The sequence below is a fragment of the Muntiacus reevesi genome, chromosome 9 (genome assembly GCF_963930625.1).
Source record: "Muntiacus reevesi chromosome 9, mMunRee1.1, whole genome shotgun sequence".
NCBI lineage: Eukaryota > Metazoa > Chordata > Mammalia > Artiodactyla > Cervidae > Muntiacus > Muntiacus reevesi.
Window position 1 is genome coordinate 69463200 of NC_089257.1, and position 25219 is coordinate 69488418.

Genomic DNA, 25219 nt, shown 5'->3' on the forward strand with positions numbered 1-25219 from the left:
AAGAGAAGGAACTAACTTTGAAAAAGAAAGAACTGGCAGGGAGCCCAGACTACAGGTTCACAGGAATAAGCAATGTTTGGATGGATGGGTGGATGAATGGATGGAGAGACAAGACAAAAATAATGAGACAGCCTGAGTACAAGGTGTTTCTCTTTAAAATTAAAAATTTACCCAGCATTTGCGTCGTGCCTGTTGAACTGGTGACGTCAGGGACTGGCAGGCGGTCTTCCACGGACGTCAGCAAGAGCAGATTGAAATCGCCACAGCAGAGTGCCCCTCAGCCCTGATAAATAGGGCTGATAATTCAATTAGAAAACATTCTGAGCTGTTGGCTAATTACGCTATTCAGGCAGTTGTTTTGTCCACGTCTGTTTCATCCTTAAATTGCCTGAGTGATTTTCTCACTGGGAGGGGAAGTGCTTCAGTGTCCATTTTGCGCCTCTCTAAATTATGCTGCCTGTGCTTCGTAGGGCAGTACTTTGGCATTTCACATTATTACAGACATTGTTATATAAGTTTTGATCGCGTTAGTGTGGTTCTAGCTTGTGATTCAGTCTGATGTTTGTTTCCATGTGTATGAATGTGTGCGTATGCATGTTATTCCGATGCTCAACTGCTCTCTTCTTTCACAGAGGCAAATAACCAATTTGTTCTTCCAGCAACTGTATAATAATTTGAACAGCCCCAGTTGTGCTTGATTTAGTAAAGCTACAGATGAGAAAGAAATCAATCTAGAAGAGCAGCCATCGTATTAGAAGTGAAGGATTCAAGCCAACTTACTCTTTTGGTTAAAAAGAAAAAACAAAAACACAGACTCTTCCCATCCCAGCACAGAAGTGTTTGTGTTGATTGCTTACCTCATTCATCCACTGGAAGAAATTCGTGGCTTTAGATGTTAAAGACAGATAATTAAAAATCATAAGCAAAATCTGCAGGAGAAAGGAAGATTCATCTTCTAACAAGGATTTTTCCAGTACCAAATTTGGATGATAAATTTTTCTTAACTTTTCCTTATATTTAGTTCTCACCTTTAATATAGCTTTGTGTTCAGACCTAACTAGAAATGCCTCCATGATGCCAAATTTTTTATGCTTGCACACAGAGGAAGCATGGGAGAATCCCAGTTCTTCTTGGGTCTCTTGATGTATCTGAGTCAGATACATGCTTGTCCTTAGCAAGATGGTTATTCCAAGCCACACATTCAATGGGACTTTGAAATCATCACTGAGAGTAGGAAAGAACTTGTAACTTGGAGAAACTTGAAAGGAGGCTGGTGTGGGGAGAGTGTAGTGGGCAGGGAAGGACATGGCACAAGGTGAAGAGAGACAGGTTAGTGAGGGCTAGATCTCCTGCCGCTTTGTCAATCACTGCAGAGTCTGGATTTTTATTCAAGCCACTTCCCAATTGTTGCTGAGTAGACAGGGAATTTAATCTGAGATGCCTATAGGTTTGGTTATGGATGGGCAAGTTTTTTGGTTTTTTGTTTTGTTTTGTTTTGTTTTGTTTTGCTTAGTATACCTTGAATGTTGAATGGGTCAAATAAAATAATGTATAATAAATGCTTCTTCCACACTTATGCAACCCTCAGTGTTTATCCTGTCTTCTGAATATGTGTATTATCACTTTGAACTTCTGTATTAGCTATTTAGTATTTAGTGTGTGCTATATTATAGTTGGGCTGCCCTGGTGGCTCAGATGGTAAAGAATCTGCCTGCAGTGCAGGAGACTCAGGTTCAATCCGTGGGTTAGGAAGATCCCTGGAGAAGAGAATAGCTACCCACTCCAGTATTCTTGCCTGGAGGATTCCATGGACAGAGGAGCCTGGCGGGGTCGCAAAGAGTCGGACGACTGATCGACTAACACAGAGACATATTATAGTTATATATCACTCATAATCTGTTTCTTCCAACTGTATTAGCTCTTTGAGAACAGGGGCTTTTGTGTCTTCAGGGCCAGCACACAAAGCTCTACATGTACCAAGTACATACGGTTTTTGTGTTTGTTTATTTTAAGGATTTGAGGTTTCCTCTATTTAAAACATTGTCTCAGTTCAGTTCAGTTCAGTCACTCAGTCCTGTCCCACTCTTTGTAACCCCCATGGACTGTAGCACGCCAGGCTTCCCTGTGCTTCACCATCTCCCTGAAGTTGCTCAAACTCATGTCCGTTGAGTCGGTGATGTCATCCAACCGTGTCATCCTCTGTCATCCCCTTCTCTTCCTGCCTTCAGTCTTCCCCAGCATCGTGGTCTTTTCTAATGAGTCAGCTCTTTGTATCAGATGGCCAAATTGTTGGAGCTTAGCTTGAGCATCCATGCTCCCAATGAATATTCAGGATTGATTTCCTTTAGGATTGACTGGTTGGATCTCCTTGCAGTCCAGGGGACTCTCAAGAGCCTTCTCCAACACCACAGTTCAAAAGCATCAATTCTTTGCTGCTCAGCCTTCTTTATGGTCCAACTCTCACGTCCATACATAACTACTGGAAAAGCCATAGCTTTGACTATATGGACCTTTGTCAGCAAAGTAATGTATCTTTTTTAATACGCTGTCTAAGACAAGTGCAAAAGTAAGTCCTCTTTTGCAACCCACAACTCATTGTTCAGTATGAGTTTTGATACAGATAAGAAGGAACATGATCCATAAAATGGGTGTGTATTGATGAGCATAAAGATTGCTTCCAGGGCTATAAAGTTAAATACACTTTTAAATTACCAGCTGTATTGATCCTAGTACTCAGTTTTAATGTTGACATAAAACAAACAAAGATGGGCTCCTTTTTTTAGGCTTTTATCTTCGGAATACAGTGTCTGGATTTTCCAAAGGTATTGGCATATCCCAATGATCTCTGTCAAGTTTTAGGGTGTGATAACTTAGGAATTAATATGATTTGAACTTTATAAACTTTTAGAGAACCAGACATCCCATTTCCTGACCCTAAACAGGATCCTATAGTGAACTGCTTGAGGAAATTGGATCTTAAAGATTACAGGCATCACAGCTGTGGATTGAGCAGAACTTTTTGTAAGGACTGCCTTGAAGTTGACAACTTTGGAGGAACTATGGTGACTGGCAGTGGAAAGGAATCAGGACGTGTGAAAATCCTTAAAAATTTATTGACTTAAATAAATTTATTGACTTTTCCTATGTTATGAATAAAAAGAAACCTTTGTGCAGAAAGTAAAAAAAAATACGCTGTCTAGGTTTGTCATAGCTTTAAAAATTATTACAAGTGAAATATCTCACCTACTTTTGCTTATGTTTGAATTTTTCTATTGTAACAAATGGTAAACAAAGTAGGTTGTTTAAAAAAAAAAAGCATTATGGTGCAAAGTACAAAATGAAAATCATGTGCTATATCATAGAGACAGCATAATTTTTGTTTTATTGGTATTGTTAAAACTGCCTCTCCAAGTGGTTCTTGCAGGTTTCCACTTTTACTGGCAGTATCAGTTTCCTCATTCCTCTCCAGTGTTTGATACTGTCAGACTTCTCAGCTTTTGCAAACCTGATTATTGAAAAATTATATCTAGATTGACATTTCCCTGATTACTAGTAAAATTGAACATCATTTTACATGGCTATTGCAGTCCAGTAAGCAAGAATACTGGAGTGGGTTGCCATTTCCTCCTCCAGGGGATCTTCCTGACCCAGGGATCGAACCTGTGTCTTGTGTCTCCTGCACTGGCAGGTGGATTCTTTAACATTGTGCCACCCAGGAAGCCCCAGTACATATTACTTGCTCAGTCATGTCCAACTCTGTGACCCCATGGACTGTAGCCCACCCGGCTCCCCTGTCCATGGAATTCTCCAGGCAAGAATCCTGGAATGGGTTACCATTCCCTTCTCCAGGGGATCTTCTTGACCCAGGGATCAAACCTGGGTCTCCTGCACTGCAGGCAGATTCTTCACCATCTGAGCCACCAGGGAAGCCCAGCCCATATATATAGATAGATAGATAGATAATTTATATATTTTAGATGCCCTTCCTCTGTTATGTATATGGTAACTACTTTGTCCCAATCTCTATTATTCTTTTACCTTTGTTTCAGCTTGCCTTTTGCATTCAGCAGTGATACATAGTGACCCTTCTTCTGTTTTAGGGAGGTCAGTATTTTTTGTGATAACATATCCCATGTATCGCCCTGTATGGTTTTCTGAAATGATCTCTTTTAGAACTCCTTGGCATGACCAAGAAGTCAGCATAGAAACAGTCATCACCACGTGCTGTCCTGTCGTCACCATGTGCTGTTTTGGCCTGTAAAAGGGCCTATAACCCCTTTTGTTTTCATATTTTTAAATTATTTTATAAATGACATAAAAGTAATAATGAAAGGATAGTTTTAAAAAACATCATTTGAAATCTTTACAAGAATTTGAATGTAGCAACCCCAATCTTTATTCCATATTTTTCTGCTTTTGAATATGTATACCTGAAATAGACTTCTCTGGTGGCTCAGAAAAAAGGGTAAAGAATCTGCCTGCAATGCAGGAGACCCAGGTTTTATCCCTGGGTCAGGAAGATCCCCTGGAGAAGGGAATGGCAACCCACTCCAGTATTCTTGCCTGAAAAATTTCATGGACAGAGGAGACTGGCAGGCTACAGTCCGTGGGGTCGCAAAGAGTCGGACATGACTGAGCACACACACACATGTGCACGCACACACACACACACGCTATCGTCATTAGAGTCTTGAGTGCTGCTGTCTCTGCATTCATCTTCTGATTTGTCTAATTGTGAAGTGTCTTCCTCTGTTGATTTTCTTCTCATTGGCATTATGGACAGGAAATTTTTAAATTCTGAACTCTCAGCTGTGCTCAATTAAAGCTAAATGCAGGCTGCAAAGATAGTGTCACAAATCTTTTGTACCTTATTGAAAGATGATGCATACTTTGAACAATGCAGTGAAAATATGGAAGGATAATGTAATTATATCATTTTTGCATAATCCTTTTTGGGAATGTCATCATTCTTTTTCTTATCATTTGTCTTTTTTTTTTTTAAGCATAGTTGTAAATAATGCAAGATGTAGAGGGAAATAAGACCACTAAGATTCTTTAATATAGTTTAAATTTTATAAAAGGTTGTAATGGACCTATATGGTAGTTACATGATAGAATGAGTTTTATTCTATTTTTGAAAATAAATATAATTTTTCTTTCTTCTTTGAAAGACTCCAAGAAGAATAAAATTACAAAATAATGATCCTTCCAAGTAGTAAGGAACCATTCCAAAAAGAAAGTAAAAAAAGTGAATTTGGGCCCAGTGGACCTAATGTTATACCAAGGAATGAGCTGACTGGAAGTAGGTACTGACTGTATTAGTGAAGCTTTTAGCATGGAGTCACCTGGAATGGAAATGGTGCTTAATTCAGTTTAGCCTTTCTTTACTACATGAAGCCTGCAGGAGTTTGCTCCAGCTTACAGCTTTCTGCCCTGACCTTCCCCTTATCTGTGCAGCATGGACAGAAAGGAGAAAAATTAGCTTCTTTTTGACTGAGGTAGGTGCTTCCTCCTCCCGTTCGTTTCTTTGCAGAGGCCCTGCTTTATCTCGCGTGTCTCTCTTCTAAGCCTCTTTTCTCTATCAAGGCCCTTGAGCTGTTAGCTGTTGAAGTAAAGTGAGTGTCTGTTGAGCGCAGAGCACAGCCAGCATCCCAGTTGGGAAGGATCTCTAAGAGGTGTGCATGCCAAGCAGGGTATCATTGTGTGCAGGCATTGCGGGAGTCTGCCAAACTCAGAAGTGGGCTGCCAGTACAAATGCCACGTTGACATGACATTTACAAGCTGAGAGTCTGGAAAAGGACTGGCAGGGGAACACCCTTCAGCTACCTCATTTAGGTTGGCAGTTTCTGGGCCAACTTTTGGTTTTTTGACTCAGAAATCGTAGTCAAGAAGTAATACTGCATATAGAATTTAAAACTATCAGTGCCACTTTTTCTAGGAAGTGATGAATCGTGTTAGCCTGTTTCCTGAGATGCAGGATAAACCAGAGTGGTAAGAGTGCAGAGTCTGGAATCAAATCTGAATGTGAATGAGGGCTTTATCACTTACTGTGGGACCCTGCTCAAGCTACTTAATCTATGTGTCTCACTTTCCCATCTATAAAATCGAAGTAATATCACTTTCCTCATAGGTTTATTGTATGGATTAAATAGTACCTTAAAAAGTGTAAGCACATTCCCCAGGGCTTGTTCAATGCTAGGTATTCAATAAACGTGAGATATTTTTCATATTCTTTAGAAATTAGTGAGACATTCAGGGTTTTAGCTGTTCCTATCTATATTTCAGTATAAAGAGAAAAGTATAAAGAGTATAAAAAGACTGAACTCTGTATTTGACTTGAGAATCACCAAAACAGTATGCCCAGGAAGCCAAGGACATAGTTTTTTCTTTACCTCTCAAGGAAAACTTAGAGGTGGAGTCAGGATCATTTGAGCCTTGGGATCTCTGCAGTCTCTGGGGTACACAAACTCTTAAGGTGTTAAGAATTTATTTCCATAATAACATTTCTTTGATTGAATTAGAACTTTTCAATGGCAAATTCTAACGCAGACCTAGAGCTCTTCTGAAGGATATCCTGTGGCTTATTAGTGAGACTACCAAGACTGTCGTTTGAGTTCAGGCAAGAAGGTACTTGGTCTTTTTTTCTTTAGGCTGTGCTGGGTCTTCGTTGTGGAGCATAGGCTTAGCTACTCCTAGACATGTGGGACCTTAGTTCTCTGAGCAGGGCTCGAACCCATGTCCCCTGCAATAGAAGGTGGGTTCTTTACCACTGGACCACCAGAGAAGTCCCAGTACTTGGTTTTGATTAAGTCTTTTATCAAGATCTAGTAGCTAAGCACGGCTTATATAAAATATAATCCTTACCATAGCATTTTATTCATTTCCTTTAATCATTTTCAATACCATGAGTAAATTCTCTCAAATGATAAGATTCTGTCTTTTTTTCTCTCTTGTCTTTCAGATCTTCAAAGTTGTTGCGGGCATTCTACGTTCCCTTCCTGTCAGATCAGTATACAGTGTATGCAAACTACACCATCCTCAAACCCCGGAAAGCAAAGCAGACCAGAAAGAAAAGCGGAGGTTAGCACCATGCCTGTGGTCCCAGAGGACACCCATCCTGTTCACGTGATTCCACTGACAGGACGCCCTCCAAGCCATCGCTTGTAACGTGTGTAATAAAGGCCGTGTGACACGAATGCTGGAGTCTGGGTGCTTTGGGCTGGTCAGAGTCAGTCACGCTCGCTCCTTGCCTGTGTCTGCTCTGCATGTACACCTTGTCAGCTAGATGGAGACAGGCCCTGCAGTCCGGGTAGATACGCTGCTCCACATCTCATTGTTTTTCTTCTGTTCGATTATTTACTAGACCGGAGAAGAGCAGAACCAACTTTGAGGAAGAACTGAAAATCCTGGGATGGGATGGCAGTGTTGAGCTGTTCTCCACACTCTGGCCTGGTGTCCAAGAACTGGCCTCCCTGGGGCCGGGTGAGCTTCTCCACCCAAGCTCCCTGGCAGCTCCTAGTAGACCTTCTCATTCAAATCCTAGTGCTGCAAATGAGCACAGCCTAGTTGCCAACCTACATGTCCTTTCACCTCCAGCAAGACTAAGCTTTTCTAAAGCACTTCACAGGACTAGAACCTCGTCCTGGAGATATCTCAGGAAAAAGGCAACCATTTGAGGAACTGTGGCTTAATTTCTTTATATAGGATGCCTCTTGTTTTCATTTAAATCCTTTACAACAAGCTCTAACTATGAGAGTTTGGTGTGTTTTGTTTTGTTTTGTTTTTCAGTTTTAGCATGCTTTCTTGAATTCAAGACTTCCCTCTGTAAAGATATCAACAGAGCAGACTGTAACTGTATAGGACATACGTGGAGAAGATTAATTCTATCAGTTGGTGGATTTGAATGACATCACATTTTAAACTGATTTATTCTGAGACCATTTCTGAGGAAATTAAGACTCTCCCTTTTTTTTTAAACAACCCTAGTGAAAAAGACCAGTGTATATTTATGGCATCTATTTTTGAGTCTCTATTGCAAAGCACATCCTGCATGGGAAACTTCTAGTCAAATAGGCAACGATAAGGACTTAATTAGAATATAAGTGTATATTTCACTTTGCCTTCACACACAGTATTTCATAGTTTACAAAGCACTTTCACATTATCTTATTCAATCCACACAGTCATGACGTGAGGTAGACAAGGCAAGTGGTTTTATCCCCATTTTACAGATGAAGAAAGTTAAGACTGGAGGGCAGGCAGCAGAGGAAGGTAAGGTGACTTGCCCAAGGCCACACGGCCAATAATAGTAGCATTCGTACCACAACCTGGGTTGCCTAACTTCTCATCTAGCGCTTGTCCGTACTCTTCACTTGACTATGAAAACATTACTTGAAAGAATGATGAGGTTGGTCAGAGACCCGATTGATAACATCACTTTCTATGTTTAAGGAAGAATTTTATCTGGGTTTCTCAGTTCTTTGGAGCCTCCGGTCTGCCTGTGGGTCTGACCATCACAGCGGCGCTCCAGCATGCAGCTTGGCCTGTGGCAGGAGAGCAGTACTCATGTTTGGAAGTCAAGCTTCTGTGCAGCCATACAGGATCCAATATCAGTTCCATTTCCATTCCTATGGTCAGGCTGGGGTCACATTATAGTGCCTTATTTCCCTAAGGGTAATTATGTTTAGAATCTGCAGATAAGATGCATTAATTTTTCAGAGTTTCCATCTTTCATTTTTCAAAAAGAAGAGATTTTCAGTAGGAACTGATCCTAAGAGAGGAGAAAAGAAGTGACAAGAAAAGAAACAACTAGTTATGTTTAAAGAGTCTCCTCATTGGGGTCCACTCTGAAGGAATATCTGGGATGAGGTGGAGCACTAATGAGGCAATGGGTCTAGATCTTGTAGAACAGTTCCCTCCTTCGGGAGGGAACATAAACTCAGGTCCCACTGACTGCTTTAAGGATTTCTGGCATTTAATTTTCAACACTCGATTCCTGTTTTCCGAGGTAAATATTGGCGCATATAGTCTGACTACAGGATAGAGAATTTTTAGTGAAATGTCTTGCCATACTTGCAGTAATGGTAAACTGTCCTTCACAGTGGCTGTTAGCGTTAGTTGCTCAGTCGTGTCTGACTCTTTGTGACCCCGTGGACTGTAGCCCGCCACGCTCCTTTGTTCATGGGATTCTCCAGGCAAGAGGACTGGAGTGGGTTGCCATTCCCTTCTCCAGGGGATCTTCCTGACCCAGGGATCAAACCCGGGTCTCCTGCATTGCAGACAGATTCTTTACCATCTGAGCTATAGGGAAGCCCCCTCACAGTGGCTAGAGCTCTCTTTTTCTGCAGAAGTAAATGAGAAAGTGCAGTAATGGAGGCCAACGATGAGCAGCATTTTTCTAATCAGAGTAGTACAATGCTGATCTGTTATATCATCTTGCAGGTTTGAAAAAAAGAAAAAAAAAAAGCCTGCTGAGCAAGAACTTACTGTAACATAGCACAAAAAAATGTCATGATTGATATTCCTTGGGAATGTCAGCTCCTATCTCTTTAAAACCTTATTTGGTTTTCTCTGTTCTACAAACATCTTTAGTGAGAGCACACGAAATTGCAGAACACTGTGCCAAATTCTATGGATAAGTTACATAAAAATGAGTGGTATTTGTTGTGAAGGTATTTTTCACATGGCTTATAATCACACTAAAACATCTCCACCTCAGCAATACAGGGAGGTTAGCTTTGCCTGGGAAAGTGTCTCAAAACACCTGGAGCAAGTAGCATTTCTCCTCCAGAGACTGAGTGGTCAGCATGAAGATAAAGTATCTGAAGTCCTTTTTTCTCCATTGTTTGTTGACTGTCAGGAATAATGGGCTACAGATTATTGGTGGTAATCTTTGATTATGGAGGTGAGTGAGGAAGTAGGTGGTGTTGATTTAGTTGCTAAGTCGTGTCCAACTCTTGCAACCCCATGGACTGTAGCCTGCCAGGCTCCTCTCTCCATGGGATGTTCCGGACAAGAATAGGAAGTAGATACATTGGCAGTTCCAGGGCTCCCTGATCTCCAGATCTTACAATGCTGAGTTCCTTTACTGAACCAACCTGTGTAGTAGCATCTGTTATCAAAGTGGACCTGTCAACTGGTGGGTGTCATATGATAAGAAAGACCACTCATTTTAATCTCTTGAGATAATAACAGACGCGTAAAGACTGCACCCTTTATTACTGAATTCAAGTTCAGAAACAGATTATCTGTTTTAAATCAAGGTGGTTCTTGATCCCAACCACTTATTTGGGTCATCTTTTTCTAGTTTGGATTTTGGGGAAGGAACACCCCATGTGATCCTACAGCCTTAGATCTGGATTGACCCTTTGGGCAGAGCACAAATGGAAATCTTTTATTGTGTTTTGCATTTTGTGGGATTTATTGAAATAATTCACTGTGATGGTGCCGTCTTCTGGCCAGTGTTGAGCAGCTCTGCTTTAAATTTGGTTAATTTCATTTTCTCTGAAGAGGGAAAAGAGGGGTCATTTAATCTTTGCCTCCACCGGCAAATAGAACTCATGTGTTAATTTCTTAGGCTCCTACATTAAACGCCTTGGGTAAACAGATAAATGGACATGTGCTCAGCTTTCTTTCTTTTTTTTTTTTTTGCATCAGAGAGCTCTGACTTCCATATGGCATTGTTGAGTTTCAGAGGCTCTCTGGTGTTTTGGTAAATCTCAATGGATGTTGCCTTTAATTTTTCCAATATGTAATCTGTATAATCATGTGATTCCTGCTGCAAGTGAAATCAGGAAGCACTGCAGTGTTGAAGTAAGCATGTTGTTCAGGTCATTTGTCTTCCTGATGCTTGGACTTTATTTCACATGTCAGTGTTTACATTACGTACTTGTATTTTCTGTGAAAGAAAGTTAAATAAATCTTGGCAGTTTGATTTTCCTTTTCTTAAGGTGGTATTTGCTCTTTTGCTTTTAGCTTTTAAATCTTTGGTGGAGATTGGAAACTGAACGAGCTCAGCTCCTTCCATCACCCCCACTTTCACCCTGCAGTGTACAGACTTGCCCTCTGCAGACCAACCAACCTAGTGTCTTTATTCTGAAAACTGGGGAGAAGCCATTGGGAAACACAGTGAGGATTAGTTTTGAAACCAAGCACAGTGGGAACTAACTACCCAGTGTGCCAACATTATGCCTACAAGAGAGTTTCTGAGTCCACGTTACGTTTTTGAATCAAGAATCTCTGGACTTTGAGAATCTGCCATTGTTTGTTGTTCAGCTGGCCAAATGGTGTCTGACTCTTTGTGACCCCATGGACTGCAGCACTCCAGGCTCCTCTGTCCCTCACCATCTCCCAGAGTTTGCCCAAGTTCATGTCCACTGAATTAGTGATATCTTTCAACCATCTCATCCTCTGTCACCCTCTTCTCCTTCTGCCTTCAGTCTTTCCCTGCATCAGGGTATTTTCCAATGAGTCGGCTATTCACATCAGGTGACTAAAGTATGAGAGTCTTCATAGAAATGGGATCTAGTCATATCTAACATTCAGGTAATTTGCCACTTTGTCAGGCACAATACAGTTTTGTGTGTGTGTGTGAGAGTAAATTTCTAATATCATTCCGATATCTCACACCTTAGAGTCAATAACTTCTAGAAGCCTCTGGCCGATCTGTGTTGCGCTTAGTTACTCAGTCGTGTCCAACGTCGTGACCCTATGGCCTGTATGCCCACCAGGCTTGGAATGGAATTCTCCAAGCAAAAGCACTAGAATGGGTTGCCATTTCCTCCTCCAGGGGATCTTCCCAACCCAGGGGTCAACCCACATCTCCTGCATTGCAGGCAGATTCTTTTACCACTGAGCCACCACGGAAGCCCTTTTATACCAATACCATTGGTTAATGAGTTTTCTTTCTGTAGGACCCAAAATGTCCATGAAACCTGGTTTATTTCTCACAAGTTTTGAGAAGGATGTTTTATTAATATAATTCCAGGAGGGAGAAAATGCACAGCCTTAATGAATTTCTTTTCCCTACCTGGAAGGTCATCCTTCTTATTTAATTACTTGTAGGGCTGGCTTGAGTCTCCTTCTCTTTAATTGAAGCCTTTCTAGACTTCAGACTACTGTGATTATGCCTTTCACCCTCCTGAGTATCTAGGGGCTTTACTAATGACATAGAAGCTTTACCTGTAACCCTTGTAAACCTGTCTCTCAAGAACATTGTTGGCACTTGGAAGCAAAGACCGCATCGCACTTCTGTGTATTCCCAGCGTTCAACACAGTTCCCTGAATATTTTGGTACTGTACCAAAATGGTACAAATTTGGGTACTGTATTTATTGCCAATAAAGAAAAGTACAGAGACACCTGCAACTGATATACAGCTGTTGCTTTCAGTTTGGTCAATTTTTGACCATAGGAAATAGAGCAAGTCAGAAGCCCTGTTGTGCTCAAAGAGCAATTGGAAAGGTGTGAATGGGGCTCAGTGCTATGCATATTTTAGGAATTCTGAAGGACACATGCTTTCACACAAAGGCAGCTTCCTCACAGTCCCTAAATTGTGTACCCTTAATGAATATTTTATTATGACTTGATTTTGGAGGGTCAGACAGCCCAGATCTTCTGAATGAATTGGGGCAGAGAGCCCTCTCCTCCAGGTGTGAGGAAGTGTGGGGTTCCTGCCAGCTACAAGCCCTGCTAGGAAAAGGAAGTCTAACTGTAAGACGACTTCGTGGTGACATATTCAAATTCAATATATCAAATGGTAAGTGTTTTTTTTACAGCTGAAAGATATTTTGGCTCTCCTCAGCCCTGAGTTCAGCACAGACCTGGCACGGAAACAAATTACAACCAACAGATTTGATAAATGAAGTGAGGGCCATTCAGATAAGGGATATAAGAATGCAGAATTGTAGTGATATGAGCAGACTGGGAACTTCTATTGTGGCTTCTTAGAATAAACAGCTCACGATTGAATTAATTGGGTTAAATAGCATTTTACCTGAGTACAAGCATTTCTTTAAAATGTTTGAGGAAATCTTAAGATATCTTCATAAAATACTTTAAAATAGTAGGGGTTTTTTGTTTGTTTTTGCTTCTAGTTCCTAGGCTGCTTGTTCTGTCTTGACATGCCTAGAGATAAAAGTATAAACCAGGTGATTCTTGATGTTTCTAACAGCCAAAAGATTGTGTGAGATAAGACTAACTTCTTCTGACAAGGATTTTTTGCAGATCTGCATTTCAGCCATTTCCTTCCTTAGGATGATTCTCTATGACCTTTGTTTGCCTGCAGAATCAGTATTTGGCAATTGGTACCACTGACCTGCAATTTGCCATTTTAACCCTTGAGTTCCAAGTTGCCAAGTGAGGAAGTTACAGGTTCTGGTCTGTTTGCTTCAGTAGCATTATACTCAATGCTGGAGATGTGATTCATAGAAAAGTGATTCTCAAATGAAGCTCCACAGAGAATTACCTGGGCACCCTCTAATTACCCACTGCTGATGACACTAGAGTCTGAAAAGCAATTCCACCAAAGATCAAAGATTATTAAGTATGTGCTCAGTCATGCCCGACTCTTTATGACCCCCTGGACCGTAGTCCGCCAGGCTCCTCTGTCCATGGGATTCTCCAGGCAAGAATACTGGCGAGGATTGCTATTTCCTCCTCCCGGGGAAATCTTCCCAACCTAGGGATTGAACCCGCGCCTTCTGCATCTCCAGCATTGCAGGCAGAGTCTTTTACCACTGAGCCATGGGGAAGCCCTCAAAGATAATTGTCAGCAAAATGTTTGGTGTCCTTTTCCAATGACAACCCCTGCTAACCAGGCCTCCATCCAGGCCTCTTCCCCTCCCCAGACCCTTTATTATACTTTTTCTATCAAACTTTACCTGTCCCATCTCTCCTTCTCTCTTGGCCCTGCTTTCTGGGAAACAGTTAACTAATGTGATACTGAAGTACATTAATGGATGTTAATAATTTACGGTGGTTCCCTTCTCATTCATCCTCTCATCTCAGTACATTTGAATGATAACAATCTGGGGGGGTGGGGAAGGAATGACTAGTTTTGGCAATAGACCCATTCAGATGCCATGTAATTAATTTACTTGTTATATGGAGGGAGAGTTTGAGCCAGCAGACCCAACCTTCAGGAAGACTGCCTGGTGGTTTTCAAACCCTATTGCCTCCTCAGATAAGGACCTGTGGTTGTCTTGAATAGGAATATGTGGATATTGAACCCCCCTGCTCAGGACACACTGGGGAACCTGCTTTGCTGATTTTATATACTTGGCTGTTTGTTTGACACAAGAACAGTGAAAATGTCCCCTTTGTTATTCTGCCACTCGTCTTGGCGGAGTTTCTTTGGAGCTGCTTCCCACACCCCTCAGAAATAAGAGCGAAGGTTAATCTCGTTTTGAGAGAAGTGACCTGAGATGTGCTTATTCAACCAACAAAAAACACCGTGTATCTTTCAGGAATTGGTCTTGCTCCTTGTCTCCCTATTAACAATATGTCTCTAAGCCTCCTTGGTATTTCCTATAATTTGTTCCCATTTTTTTCTCTCGATGAAATATTTGTGGCGTTACGTAGAAAATGAGGCTTGTTGTAACAGTGCTGGTTTTCTAAGAGAATCTTGTGAATTTTAAAAAACTCATCTTCTTTCCCTCTTCCTTGGGATATTTCTATAATTGTGTTCCCAGAGCCTGAAATTACCAGAGATACTGTAAAAAATAGAATCCAAGGTTTAAACTTGTTGCCATGCTTTTTGGGTTTTGTTTTACTTCCAGGTATCAGTTTCCAAAAACTCTTTGCAGCATTGTCTGCAATGCCCTAGTGTCCAGCAGAGGGCAGCCTGCTCTCACTAAAAGATTCAGTGCTTTTTTTTTCCTCCAGGAGTCTGATTAGTCATATTAGCTGTATCCTTGATGTCAAAATTCCAGTGTAAATTGAAATATCTGTTATTTTTATATGCCTATATTTCTAAATATAAATTTATGCCTATAATAGTAATATATACCTAAAAAATAAATATATACCTATGCGTCTAAAATTGCACAATTTTCCTGAGGAAAACCATGCCCATAATTTGTGGGAGCTGGATCATCACTGCAACAGTAGTTCCCTGGTTGGTAAATGATCCACAGATAAATTTTCCACAATTAATTTCCCTTCTGTTTGACATGACCTTGATGGTATTCACAGGCAGTAAAAGATATGTGTTTGGTTAAGATGGGGAAGTGACTACTTTTAGGGGTAATATAGGTTCAGTCCCTGGGTTGGGAAGGTCCCCTGGAGAAGGGAATGACTACCCACTCCAGTATTCTTGCCAGGAGAGTTCCATGAACAGAGGAGCCTGGTGGACTCCTGTCCATGGGGTCGCAGAGAGTCAGACACGACTGAGTGACTAACACACAGCAGTCATGTACGCATTTTCAGTTTTCCAAACATGAGCAAAGCACAGTCTTAACTTTGCTTCTGCTAACTTACTGATATCACCAAAGGCAACTCAAAGGATACACGAATGTTCAAAGTTCTCCACTCCATCAGATGCTGACAAATTATCCACAGCACAGTAGCTCAATTTAATGTAGCAGGGCTGAGCCTCTGCAGAGTAAAATGCTTCAGAATACCTTCGATTGTGTAGGTCATGCGTTGCAAAGCAAACATTTGCAGAAGGAATTAGAATTTGCATTTAAAAGCATAGGGTATCCACTTAGGCCAATTTAGGCCTTTAGGGACAGACAAGTTCAGCTCTTTAATAAAGAAAGAGATGTCCTTAAGGCACAAAGATAGATACCCATTTCTGAACTCAATCTTAGAACTTTATCGGGATTGTATTGAGGTTCAGGTTTTTCATTATTTGGGGGGGTTTCTTGTTTTCCTTTTAATGCTTTTTTATACCCTCTAGATCATCAAATTTGCTCTGTGGAGAAATAATATGAGTAATAGCTGATATTTACTAAGTATTTACTCCCAGGTAGCTCGTGGTAAAGAATTTGCCTGTAATGCAGGAGACACAGTTTTGATCCCTGGGTCAGGAAGATCCCTTGGAGAAGGAAATGGCAACCGGATCCTGTATTCTTCCCTGGGAAATCCCACATACAGGAGAACCTGGTGGGCTACAGTCCATGAGATCACAAGAGTTGGACAGGGCTTAGCGACTAAACCACCACATGTCAAGGATATTTCAAGTTACTTTTTTTTCTCATACTCATAATCTTTACAACATCTTTATAAGCTTGATAACTATTATCTGATACTCAGATCACCTAGGTAGAAAGTTGTGGACCTGGAATTCAAACCCAAGCACTCTGTCTGGCACCAGACCTTCTCTCTTAACCGTGATCTTACACTCTCATGACCTCTCTTTTAGATATTATGTCTCGGTATCTGGAATGATTGGAAGGGCATAGATAAGAACAGGCCCTTTTGCCGACAAAGGTCCATATAGCCAAAAATATGGTTTTTCCAGTAGTCATGTATGGATGTGAGAGTTGAACCATAAAGAGGGCTGAGTGCTGAAGAACTGATGGTTTCAAACTGTGGTGCTGGAGAAGACTCTTGAGAGTTCCTTGGACTGCAAGGAGATCAAACCAGTCCATCCTAAAGGAGATCAGTCCTGAATGTTCATTGGAAGGACTGATGCTGAAGCTGAAGCTCTAATACTTTGGCTACCTTATGCGAAGAGCCAACTCATTGGAAAAGACCCTGATGCTGTGAAAGATTGAGGGCAGGAGGAGAAGGGGATGACAGAGGATGAGATGGTTGGATGGCATCACCAACTCAATGGACATGAGTTTGAGCAAGCTCCAGGAGATGGTGAAGGACAGGGAAGTTTGGTGGGCTGCAGTCCGTGGGGTCACAAAGAGTCAGACACGACTGAGTGACAGAAGAATAACTCAAGAACAAGAAGAGGATCTAGTCAAAGTTGTTTCATTCTTTTACCACCTTCTTATTTTGCCTCCAATAATCACAGCCTAGGGGTTGTCCTAGTAAGACAGAGTGTGCCAACAATACGTCCAGCTTTTGTAGGGTTTTTTGTTTGTTTGTTTTTAATTTATATTGAGGTAAAGTTAATTTACAATGCTATTAGTTCAGTTGATGATCATGTTTTGATGAAAACGTGAGCTGCACTAATTTTGTGTTGCAGGATGGGGGAGTCTAGGGGTACTGGGGAAATGGACACATTTTCAATAGGTTTCCCATATTTTTCTACATTTACTTCTTTTTGTCCCCCTTCTCTACAAGGATGGTGTTTTAAAAAATTAATGCACATTTAATTTTCTTAAAAGTGTTTTAGTCATGGTATATACATATATCCATTCTTTTTCAGATTCTCTTCCCATGTAGGCTATTACGGACTACTGAGTATAGTTCCCGGTGCTGTATCGTAGGCCAGTCATCTCTTTTATATATGGCAGTGTGTATATGTCCATCCTGAACACCTCATTTATTCCCCTCCCTCCACCTGTTCAGTTTCGTAACTTTAAGTTTGTCTCTAAAGTCGGTGAGACTGTTTCTGCTTTGTCTATCTTGCACCTGATCTTGTCTGCAGGGGTTTTCTAGAACACTGAGCCCTCAGCTAATTTAATCACACAGCTAGATTAGAAAGGGAGCTGCTTTCCTGAAGTCCTAGAAGTCAGTGGAAATTCCGGTTTCTGATTACAGTCCCAGCGGAATTTCTGCTGAGATGTAAATGGTGCAGCCAGGGGTCTGCTTCTCTCTCACTCCTGTGACCTTTGCCCTAACTGGTCTGCTGGGCAGATAAGGGAAAAAAATGAGAATACCATCTTCAGGGGACATCAAAGGGAAAAGCTTTGAGGAGACCAGTAATATTTTAAGTCATCCCTGCTTTGCTAAATCAAACCTCTGTTTAACTGGGGTCTGGGGACAGTGTGCCCTAATGCTGAAAGCTACTTATGTTGGGTGGGTGTAGTACAATCCGTGGTGATGAGAGCTTACAAAAATGAGGGCGAAAAAGGGAATCTAAGCCGTGGATATTGCAGGGCTAGGCGGGGACTAGTTGGCGAGGGTGGGGGTAGGGGTGGGAGGACTATGAATACAGATCCCTGCATGTCAAGGGTGAGACCAGCCAGGCAGAGGCAGAGTCCAGTTTACAGTGTGGCAGGTAACCAAGAGCTAGAAGGTTTGATTGTTTGTTTGAATATGTAATAACTGCTTTGGTCCAGAATTTAAAAAGCTTAAATGCAATGTGTTATTCTGGATTGGGTCCTGAAATACAAAAAAAGACACTAGTAGAAAAATTGATGAAATTTGAGTAAAATCTGTGTGCGTGTGTTCAATTGCTCAGTTGTGCCTGGCTCTTTGCGACCCCATGGATGGTAGTTCACCAGGCTCCTCTGTTCATAGAATTTTCTAGGCATGAGTACTGGAGTAAGTTGCCATTTCCTTCTCCAGGGGATCTTCCCCACCCAGGGATCAAACCCGCAACTTTTGCATCTCCTGCATTGGCAGGTGGATTCTTTTCCACAAGTGCCACCTGGGAAGCATAGTAAAATTTGGAGTTCAGTAAACAGTAAAAAGCAAACAAAAGGATAAATAGATTGTACACTGAAAAATTTCCCTTATATTTCTGTTTCTCAGATACTCCATCAACCAATGTGGTTAGTCATGTGTGTTCTCCTAGAGATTTTTTTTAAAAAATGCTCATACAAGCACATGTGTGTTCATTCTATTTTACACAAATAGTTAGCTACTACACACATTGTGTAGTATTACAGTGTGTTATATTATTACACACACATTACTTTCTAAAAAAAATCATAAGGTATTTTAATATTAACTATTTAGGGGCAATCTATTACTTCCAAACATTTTCAGTTCAAATTACCCTGTGTACTACAGTTTCAGTAACACTGCGTTCCTTGCTTTTTTCACTTAACACCGTAACGAAGGGTGTTTGTTGGACTGTGTATAGCATCTGGCAAGATACCCATGGTTCTGTCCTAGAATATTAGGGCCATCACAGGACTCAGGGGCCTAAAACTTTTGCGAAAGGGCACCATGCCTGGTAGATCACCAGGTTTGCTGCATCTTAAATATACCCCTGTGGTCAGGGAGGTACTCATTCTGGCTGCTGTTGTTTGGGAGTTGGGGGCCGACAGACCTTGAACTTAAGCCTCCAGATGTTCTCTTTATGTGTTCAGTGTGGGCACCAGATGCAGGGACTCGGTGAGCCCCTGGAAGTCAAAAACAAAACTGCCAACATGTGTGTCATGCCGGCCATTTAGCAAGTCCTTTACAGTCTGGATCTTACTCCTTGAAACAATCCTGAGAGAGAAGTAAGGTAAGCACTGTCCTGATCTTACCGATGAGAAGGCCTCCTGGAAGGCCTTGAATCAGGTCTTCTGACTCTAAACCACGTAGATTTCATCAGCTTTTCACATGAGTCCTCTTTGTTGCCAAAGCTCAGCTGATTGGAATGTTTTCTTTCCTGCCTCTGCTTCCTCAGTAGATAATAACTATTATTGGCAAATTTCTGAGGGCTTACTCTTGTCAGATAATAATCTAGGCACTACATATTAATTAGTTAATCTTAACAACCACAAGAAGTAAGCTTTACAACCACACTCTACAGATGAAGAAACCAAGGTTCAGAGAGGGCATGTTATTTCCCCAAAGTCATACAATTAGTTGGCTCCAAAATCACTGAAAATCTTGACTGCAGCCATGAAATTATAAGACACTTCCTCCTTGGAAGAAAAGTTATGACCAACCTAGATAGCATTTTTTTTTAAATAGCATATTAAAAAGCAGAGACATTACTTTGCCAACAAAGGTCCGTCTAGTCAAAGCTATGGTTTTTCCAGTAGTCAACGTATGGATGTGAGAGTTGAACTATAAAGGAAGCCGAGCACTGAAGAATTGAGGCTTTTGAACTGTGGTGTTGGAGAAGACTCTTGAAGGTCGCTTGGACTGCAGGGAGATCCAACCAGTCCATCCTAAAGGAAATCAGTCCTGAATATTCATTGGAAGGACTGATGCTGAAGCTGAAACTCCAGTCTTTGGCCACCTGATGCGAAGAACTGACTCATTGGAAAAGACCCTGAAGCTGGGAAATATTGAAGGCAGGAGGAGAAGGGGACAACAGAGGATGAGATGGCTGGATGGCATCACTGACTCGATGGACATGAGTTTGAGTAAACTTTGGGAGTTGGTGATGGACAGGGGGGCCTGGTGTGCTGCAGTCCATGGGGTCGCAAAGAGTCGAATACAACCGAGCAAATGAACTGAACTGAACACAGTTAGTAATTGATAGAGCCAGGATGCCAATCAAAGTCTTCCTGACTTCACTGTGTGCTCTCTTAACCACTGTATAGACTGGCTTGAGTCAGAACCATCTCTTCCCAAGATTTATATTCTTCCCAAGAATTCAAAGAAAGATTTGCTCTGGAAATTCAATACCTTTTTATTTTTTAATTTATTTTTTGGTCGCACTGCATGGCACATGAGATCACCACCAGGGATCGAATTCATGCCTGCTGCACTGGTAGAACGGAGTCTTAACTGCTGGACCACCAGAGAAGTCCTCCAATACCTTTTTTACATACAGCGGTAAGCTGTGGGGTGGGGGATAAAGCAAGGGATAGTGAGAATCCCTGATTATGAGTTCTTCAACTTCTTTGAGTCACTGTGTGAGTCCAGGTAAAGTCTCTTTTTCTTTGCCAAGTATTCCCATCCATAATGTTGAGATTAAAATTTTGCCACAAAATGGAAAAAGAGAAAGAAGGAGAAATTATCAAGGTAAAGGTGAGGGGCAAATATTTGAGTCTCACAGAATGAGGACATTCTTTGTATAAATATAAATTTGAAATGTCATTAATGCTATGGTGACAATTACTACTGTGCCATGAATTAAGTACAGACCTGGGAATCGGTTTCCCAGGTTCATCTGGCTAAGTGAAGAGAGTTGGAAAGTATCTGTATATGCCTCTGGTTTTCTGTGCCTGAACTGAGCCCCCCACCTCTTTCTCGATGCCTTTCTCAATAGAATGATGCTTCTGAGTCTGCCCTGAGAGAACCACCTATGCACACAGTTCTCTCTCTGCACTCAGCCTTCGCTCCCAGTGGGGTGACTCTGGAACAGATCAGCCCTTGAAGGAGTGCTTACTTGCAGAACTCTGTGGGAGAGGCAACCCTAGCACACGTGAAGCAAGAGGCAGGAGAACACGGTGATGTCATTCAGCCTTCCTTAGGACTAACCCTTTTCTATTGCGACACTCGGAGCCGTGGATCCCGTCAGCTTGGGCTTCTCAGTATTCTCCCTGCTTCATCTGACCAGGAATGGCAAATCTCACCTTGTCTTCCTTTGACTGACTGGATAAGTGAACTGTATGTGGGTGTCCGAATCCAGTGCTTTTGTGCTGAGCATGTCACCGTGCTTCCCAGGGGTTGCCTCCAATCCCGTCTCATCTCAGGGGTTGCCCCTGGTGCTCCCGGGTCACTAGTTTCTTGCGGTGGGTGTGGGCTAGGGAAAGGAGACCAGAGGGAGCAGCAGGGGAGAAGCGGTGTGGAAACAGCTCAGCGCCACAGGACTGTATTCGTAGCGCTTTGCTAGCTTCCAGGAATCCCGCAAAGGAGGGATCTGTTTAACTGGCAAAACCCACAACCAAAAGGGACAGAACTCTTTAGCGATGAGCAACTGTAGTTGTCATTTGCTTTTTCTGGACAGAGGCAGCCTCCAGAGGCTACCTGAGCAGACTCTTCCTGAGCAGATGTCTCCTTGTTGACCTGGAAATGATTTTTCTGGATAAACTTATCAAATTAATGACTTTTGAATATCAGTGTACATTAAAATCATCAAAGGGCATGGTAAATATGTGCCCCATTCTCAAGGATTCTCATTCAGTAGATCCTGGGTGTAGGCCAGGAATCTGCATTTTTAACAAGCATTTTAGGTGATATAGATTGTCAGAACACAATCCCCAAAAGACTGTCTTAGATTTAGTTCCAGTTTCCATTCAGCCCAATTTTTGAAATAGGCTCTTTCTGCTGCAGTCTATGTATTTTATTCACTTTCTTTATTGAAGGATTTACTAGCATCTCCATGTTTACTGTCTGCTTCATTCTCACATAATCACAGTAACTGGAAAGGGAGTCAGAGATGGTTAGCTTCATTTTATTGAGGGTGAGGGGGTGGAGGTGGACCTGAGGCATAGGGAGAGGTAAGTCGTGATGAGTCAGCCACAGAGGTGGGAACTGAAGTCCAGAATTGATGACTCTCAAACCAGGCAATCTTCTGGGGCCTATTTTCTCAGCTTGTGATTTCATATTTAATCATAGTTATTCCATAGGTGTCCAATTCATTGTGCTTGGGTAAGCAAAGTATATTTGAGTTTTAGCAAAATAGCTTAGCATCCGTCAGTGTACTAGTTTTTATATTTAGCGTATTGAAGCTTGTCTAAGCTTGAGTTAATATCTGCCCTGAGAGATGATGTGGAACGGACTTAATATGCTTCTTTCTGGGCTTGCTTCCTTTATCATTTCTGACTTTTTTTTTTTTTTTGGCCAGCTTCATCATACAGGATCTCAGTTCCCTGACCAGAGTCTTAACCACTGAACTGCCAGAGAAGTCTGATGAAGACTTTGAAGAGAATAGATTCCTCTTCCTCATGTCAATAGAAACCCCGCTCTGGTCTTCTGGTTCGAGGACTAAATCAAAAAAACCTCTTAATTTTCTTTTTCTCCAACTTGTGTAGTACTTGGAAAATCTTGAAAACTCTCAGTTTACAGTGTTACTTAAATGTACAAATATAAAGTAAGCATATAATGATCTTTTATTTATAGTTCTTATATAACTAAAAAACATAAATTTACAAATTAAATACAAATGATATCACAAAACTAATACCATTCAAATTAATATTATAGCAATTTAACATGGCAGATGATGTATTTTGCTGAGACTAAATTATCCCTTGTATTGTGATTATGGTATTCCTGTGAAAGCTCAGCTTCTTTTGAGTTCAACATACCTATACCACCAAGTGACCAATATTATCTCAATTTTCTCACCACTTTTCTGTTAGAACTACTGTGACAATGCAGTCTATGATGTGGTTTGGCTTTCATTTTGTGCATGAAAACACCTCTGTTCTTTTCTCATGATCCCAGAATAGTAAAAGCACCACTAAGACACACATGCAAATGCAATAAAATAAAAAGAAGGCTACAAGGACACAAAGCCTTTCAGTATCATTAAGTTTTGGGCTAAAATATAAATCTAAGACAATACATTTATTAATCTATGAAGTGGAATGAATTCATCCCACAGAGAAAACATACATTTTAAAACCTGTCTAAATACAAAGGTCTGTTCTGTACTTCTGTGTCTCTTGGGGATGTTTTGAAAGAACAGCATGTATATTATCTATGGTGAAACAGATCACCAGCCCAGGTGGGATGCATGAGACAAGTGCTCGGGCCTGGTGCACTGGGAAGGCCCAGAGGAGTCGGGTGGAGAGGGAGGTGGGAGGGGGGATCGGGATGGGGAATACGTGTAACTCTATGGCTGATTCATGTCAATGTATGACAAAACCCACTGAAATGTTGTGAAGTAATTAGCCTCCACTAATAAAAAAAAATTAAAAAAAAAAAAAAGCAAATGCAGGTATTGAAATCACAAGGCAATACCAGGTTATAAAATGGTCATTCAAATAATCCAGAATGCCTAAATTAAGAACTACTGTTCAGATTCACTGGTTCCCAAACTTACACTACGATCAAAAACCTTATCTACTGTGTTTACTTCCAAGAACCCTATTTTTTTGAAGTCCCCTAAATTAGATTTATTGATAATTTTCCTTTTTTATTCATCAGACACATAGAATTACCATTTCAGAGACTATGATCGCCACAGGTAGCTATCACTCTAAACTGCTTATAGTCCAAAACAAACAAAAGACAGGACGTTCTAGTTATTCCGTGCCGCCTGCACAAGGGTAAATGGAAACTTCCTACTAAACTTTGCAAGAACTCTCATACCCTCGGACCTCCTCCCACCGCTGCCTTTGAGGACTCTTGGGAGTTCCAGAGAGGTCAGGTTAGCCTTTCTTGTACAAGCAAAGTAGCCGCTTCACCCAATTTGGAAGGATTAAAGCTTGTCCTAGTTTTGCTTGATTGTTGTACTTCTAGCATGCTAAAGACCTAAAAAATAAGAGAAAGAAAATACAACAGAAGGCAGCATTCCAGTACCAAACTGAAAAGAAACACAAAAACAAGAGCGCAGCATGTTTTTAACAGCTTGCATGGAGAAAGCGGAAAAAATATTGACTGGGGAGTTTGGATAGCACTGTTCATTTTCTCTCACCGCCCGCGGTATTTGTCTTAAGGAGCAGGAGCCAGATACAATTCTGGCGCACAGGCCGGAGGAAGGGGTGGAGGGGTTCTTTGGAAGCTTGTGGAAGCCTGAGGATATAGCGGGGGAAATTAGGGCTGGAGACCCAAATGGCTCCGGGCCAGGATGAAGTCGGGGGAGGGAGGCGCTAAGTCTTTTTTCCTCCTGGCCTTGGGCATCCTCTTGGTCCCCTGAGTCCCAAGAGGGCACAGCACAAGTCACTCAGGTAGGTTCCGGACGCCTTCAGATCAGCACGAGCAGGATGAATCCCTGCCCCTGTTTCTTTCGCTTGGGAAAAGGACACGGGGGCTCCTTTCGCCTTCTAAGCCCACCTGTCTTTTGGAGTTCAGACCTACAGCTTCGGAAACGGGGACCTGGCGGGGGTCTCTACCCGCTCAGCAGACACTCGGTTCCCGGACTCCGGCTCCCGCCGACCTCCGGCCTAAGCCCCGCCTCTCAGGGCGCGGGGCGGGGCCTGGGCGCGGGGCGGGGCCTGGGCGCGGGGCGGGGCCTGGGCGCGCAGCGAGCGGCTGAGACCAGGCGGAGGGGGAAGAACATGGCGGGCGCGGCGGGGCCTGCCACCGGCTCAGGGGCCGCCGGCGGAGATGGAGACGATTCACTCTACCCCATCGCGGTCTTAATCGACGAGCTCCGCAATGAGGACGTGCAGGTATTGGAGTCGGGCCCGGCAGCGGACGCGGGCTCGGCCGGGCGCGTGGTAGGGAAGGGGGCCAGCCGGCACCCGTGGGCGGGGGGAGGCCCGGGATTGAAAGCCGGGACTCGGAGTGGAAACTTGACGGGGAGGAGAGGAGGGACCCGTGAGGGGTTCTGGTGGCTCGACCCGGCGGCCCCGGAGCCTGCCCCTCACGCCTTG

At 42.2% G+C, this 25219-nt stretch overlaps 2 protein-coding genes and 1 pseudogene across 6 annotated transcripts in view; all 3 read left to right on the plus strand.

The window, feature by feature from the left end:
• The window catches only part of ALG9 (ALG9 alpha-1,2-mannosyltransferase), a 114200-nt gene extending 103278 nt beyond the window's left edge, over window positions 1-10922 (plus strand). Inside the window, exons 15-16 of one of the 2 annotated variants that reach the window (XM_065945015.1) lie at window positions 6962-7080; window positions 7364-10922. In XM_065945015.1, the coding sequence (XP_065801087.1) occupies window positions 6962-7080; window positions 7364-7401 (157 nt within the window). In that variant the 3' untranslated portion in view covers window positions 7402-10922. Of the gene's footprint in view, window positions 1-6961; window positions 7197-7363 lie in introns of those variants that run through there. The other variant, XM_065945016.1, reaches the window with a different exon arrangement.
• LOC136176143 (small nucleolar RNA SNORA40) lies at window positions 2528-2635 on the plus strand (annotated as a pseudogene).
• A 13934-nt stretch (window positions 10923-24856) lies between the features above and the next one.
• PPP2R1B (protein phosphatase 2 scaffold subunit Abeta) overlaps window positions 24857-25219 on the plus strand; it is a 35952-nt gene continuing 35589 nt past the window's right edge. For all 4 annotated transcript variants that reach the window (XM_065944294.1, XM_065944295.1, XM_065944292.1 and 1 more), the window contains exon 1: window positions 24857-25015. In XM_065944294.1, the coding sequence (XP_065800366.1) occupies window positions 24902-25015 (114 nt within the window). In that variant the 5' untranslated portion in view covers window positions 24857-24901. The remainder of the gene's footprint in view (window positions 25016-25219) is intronic.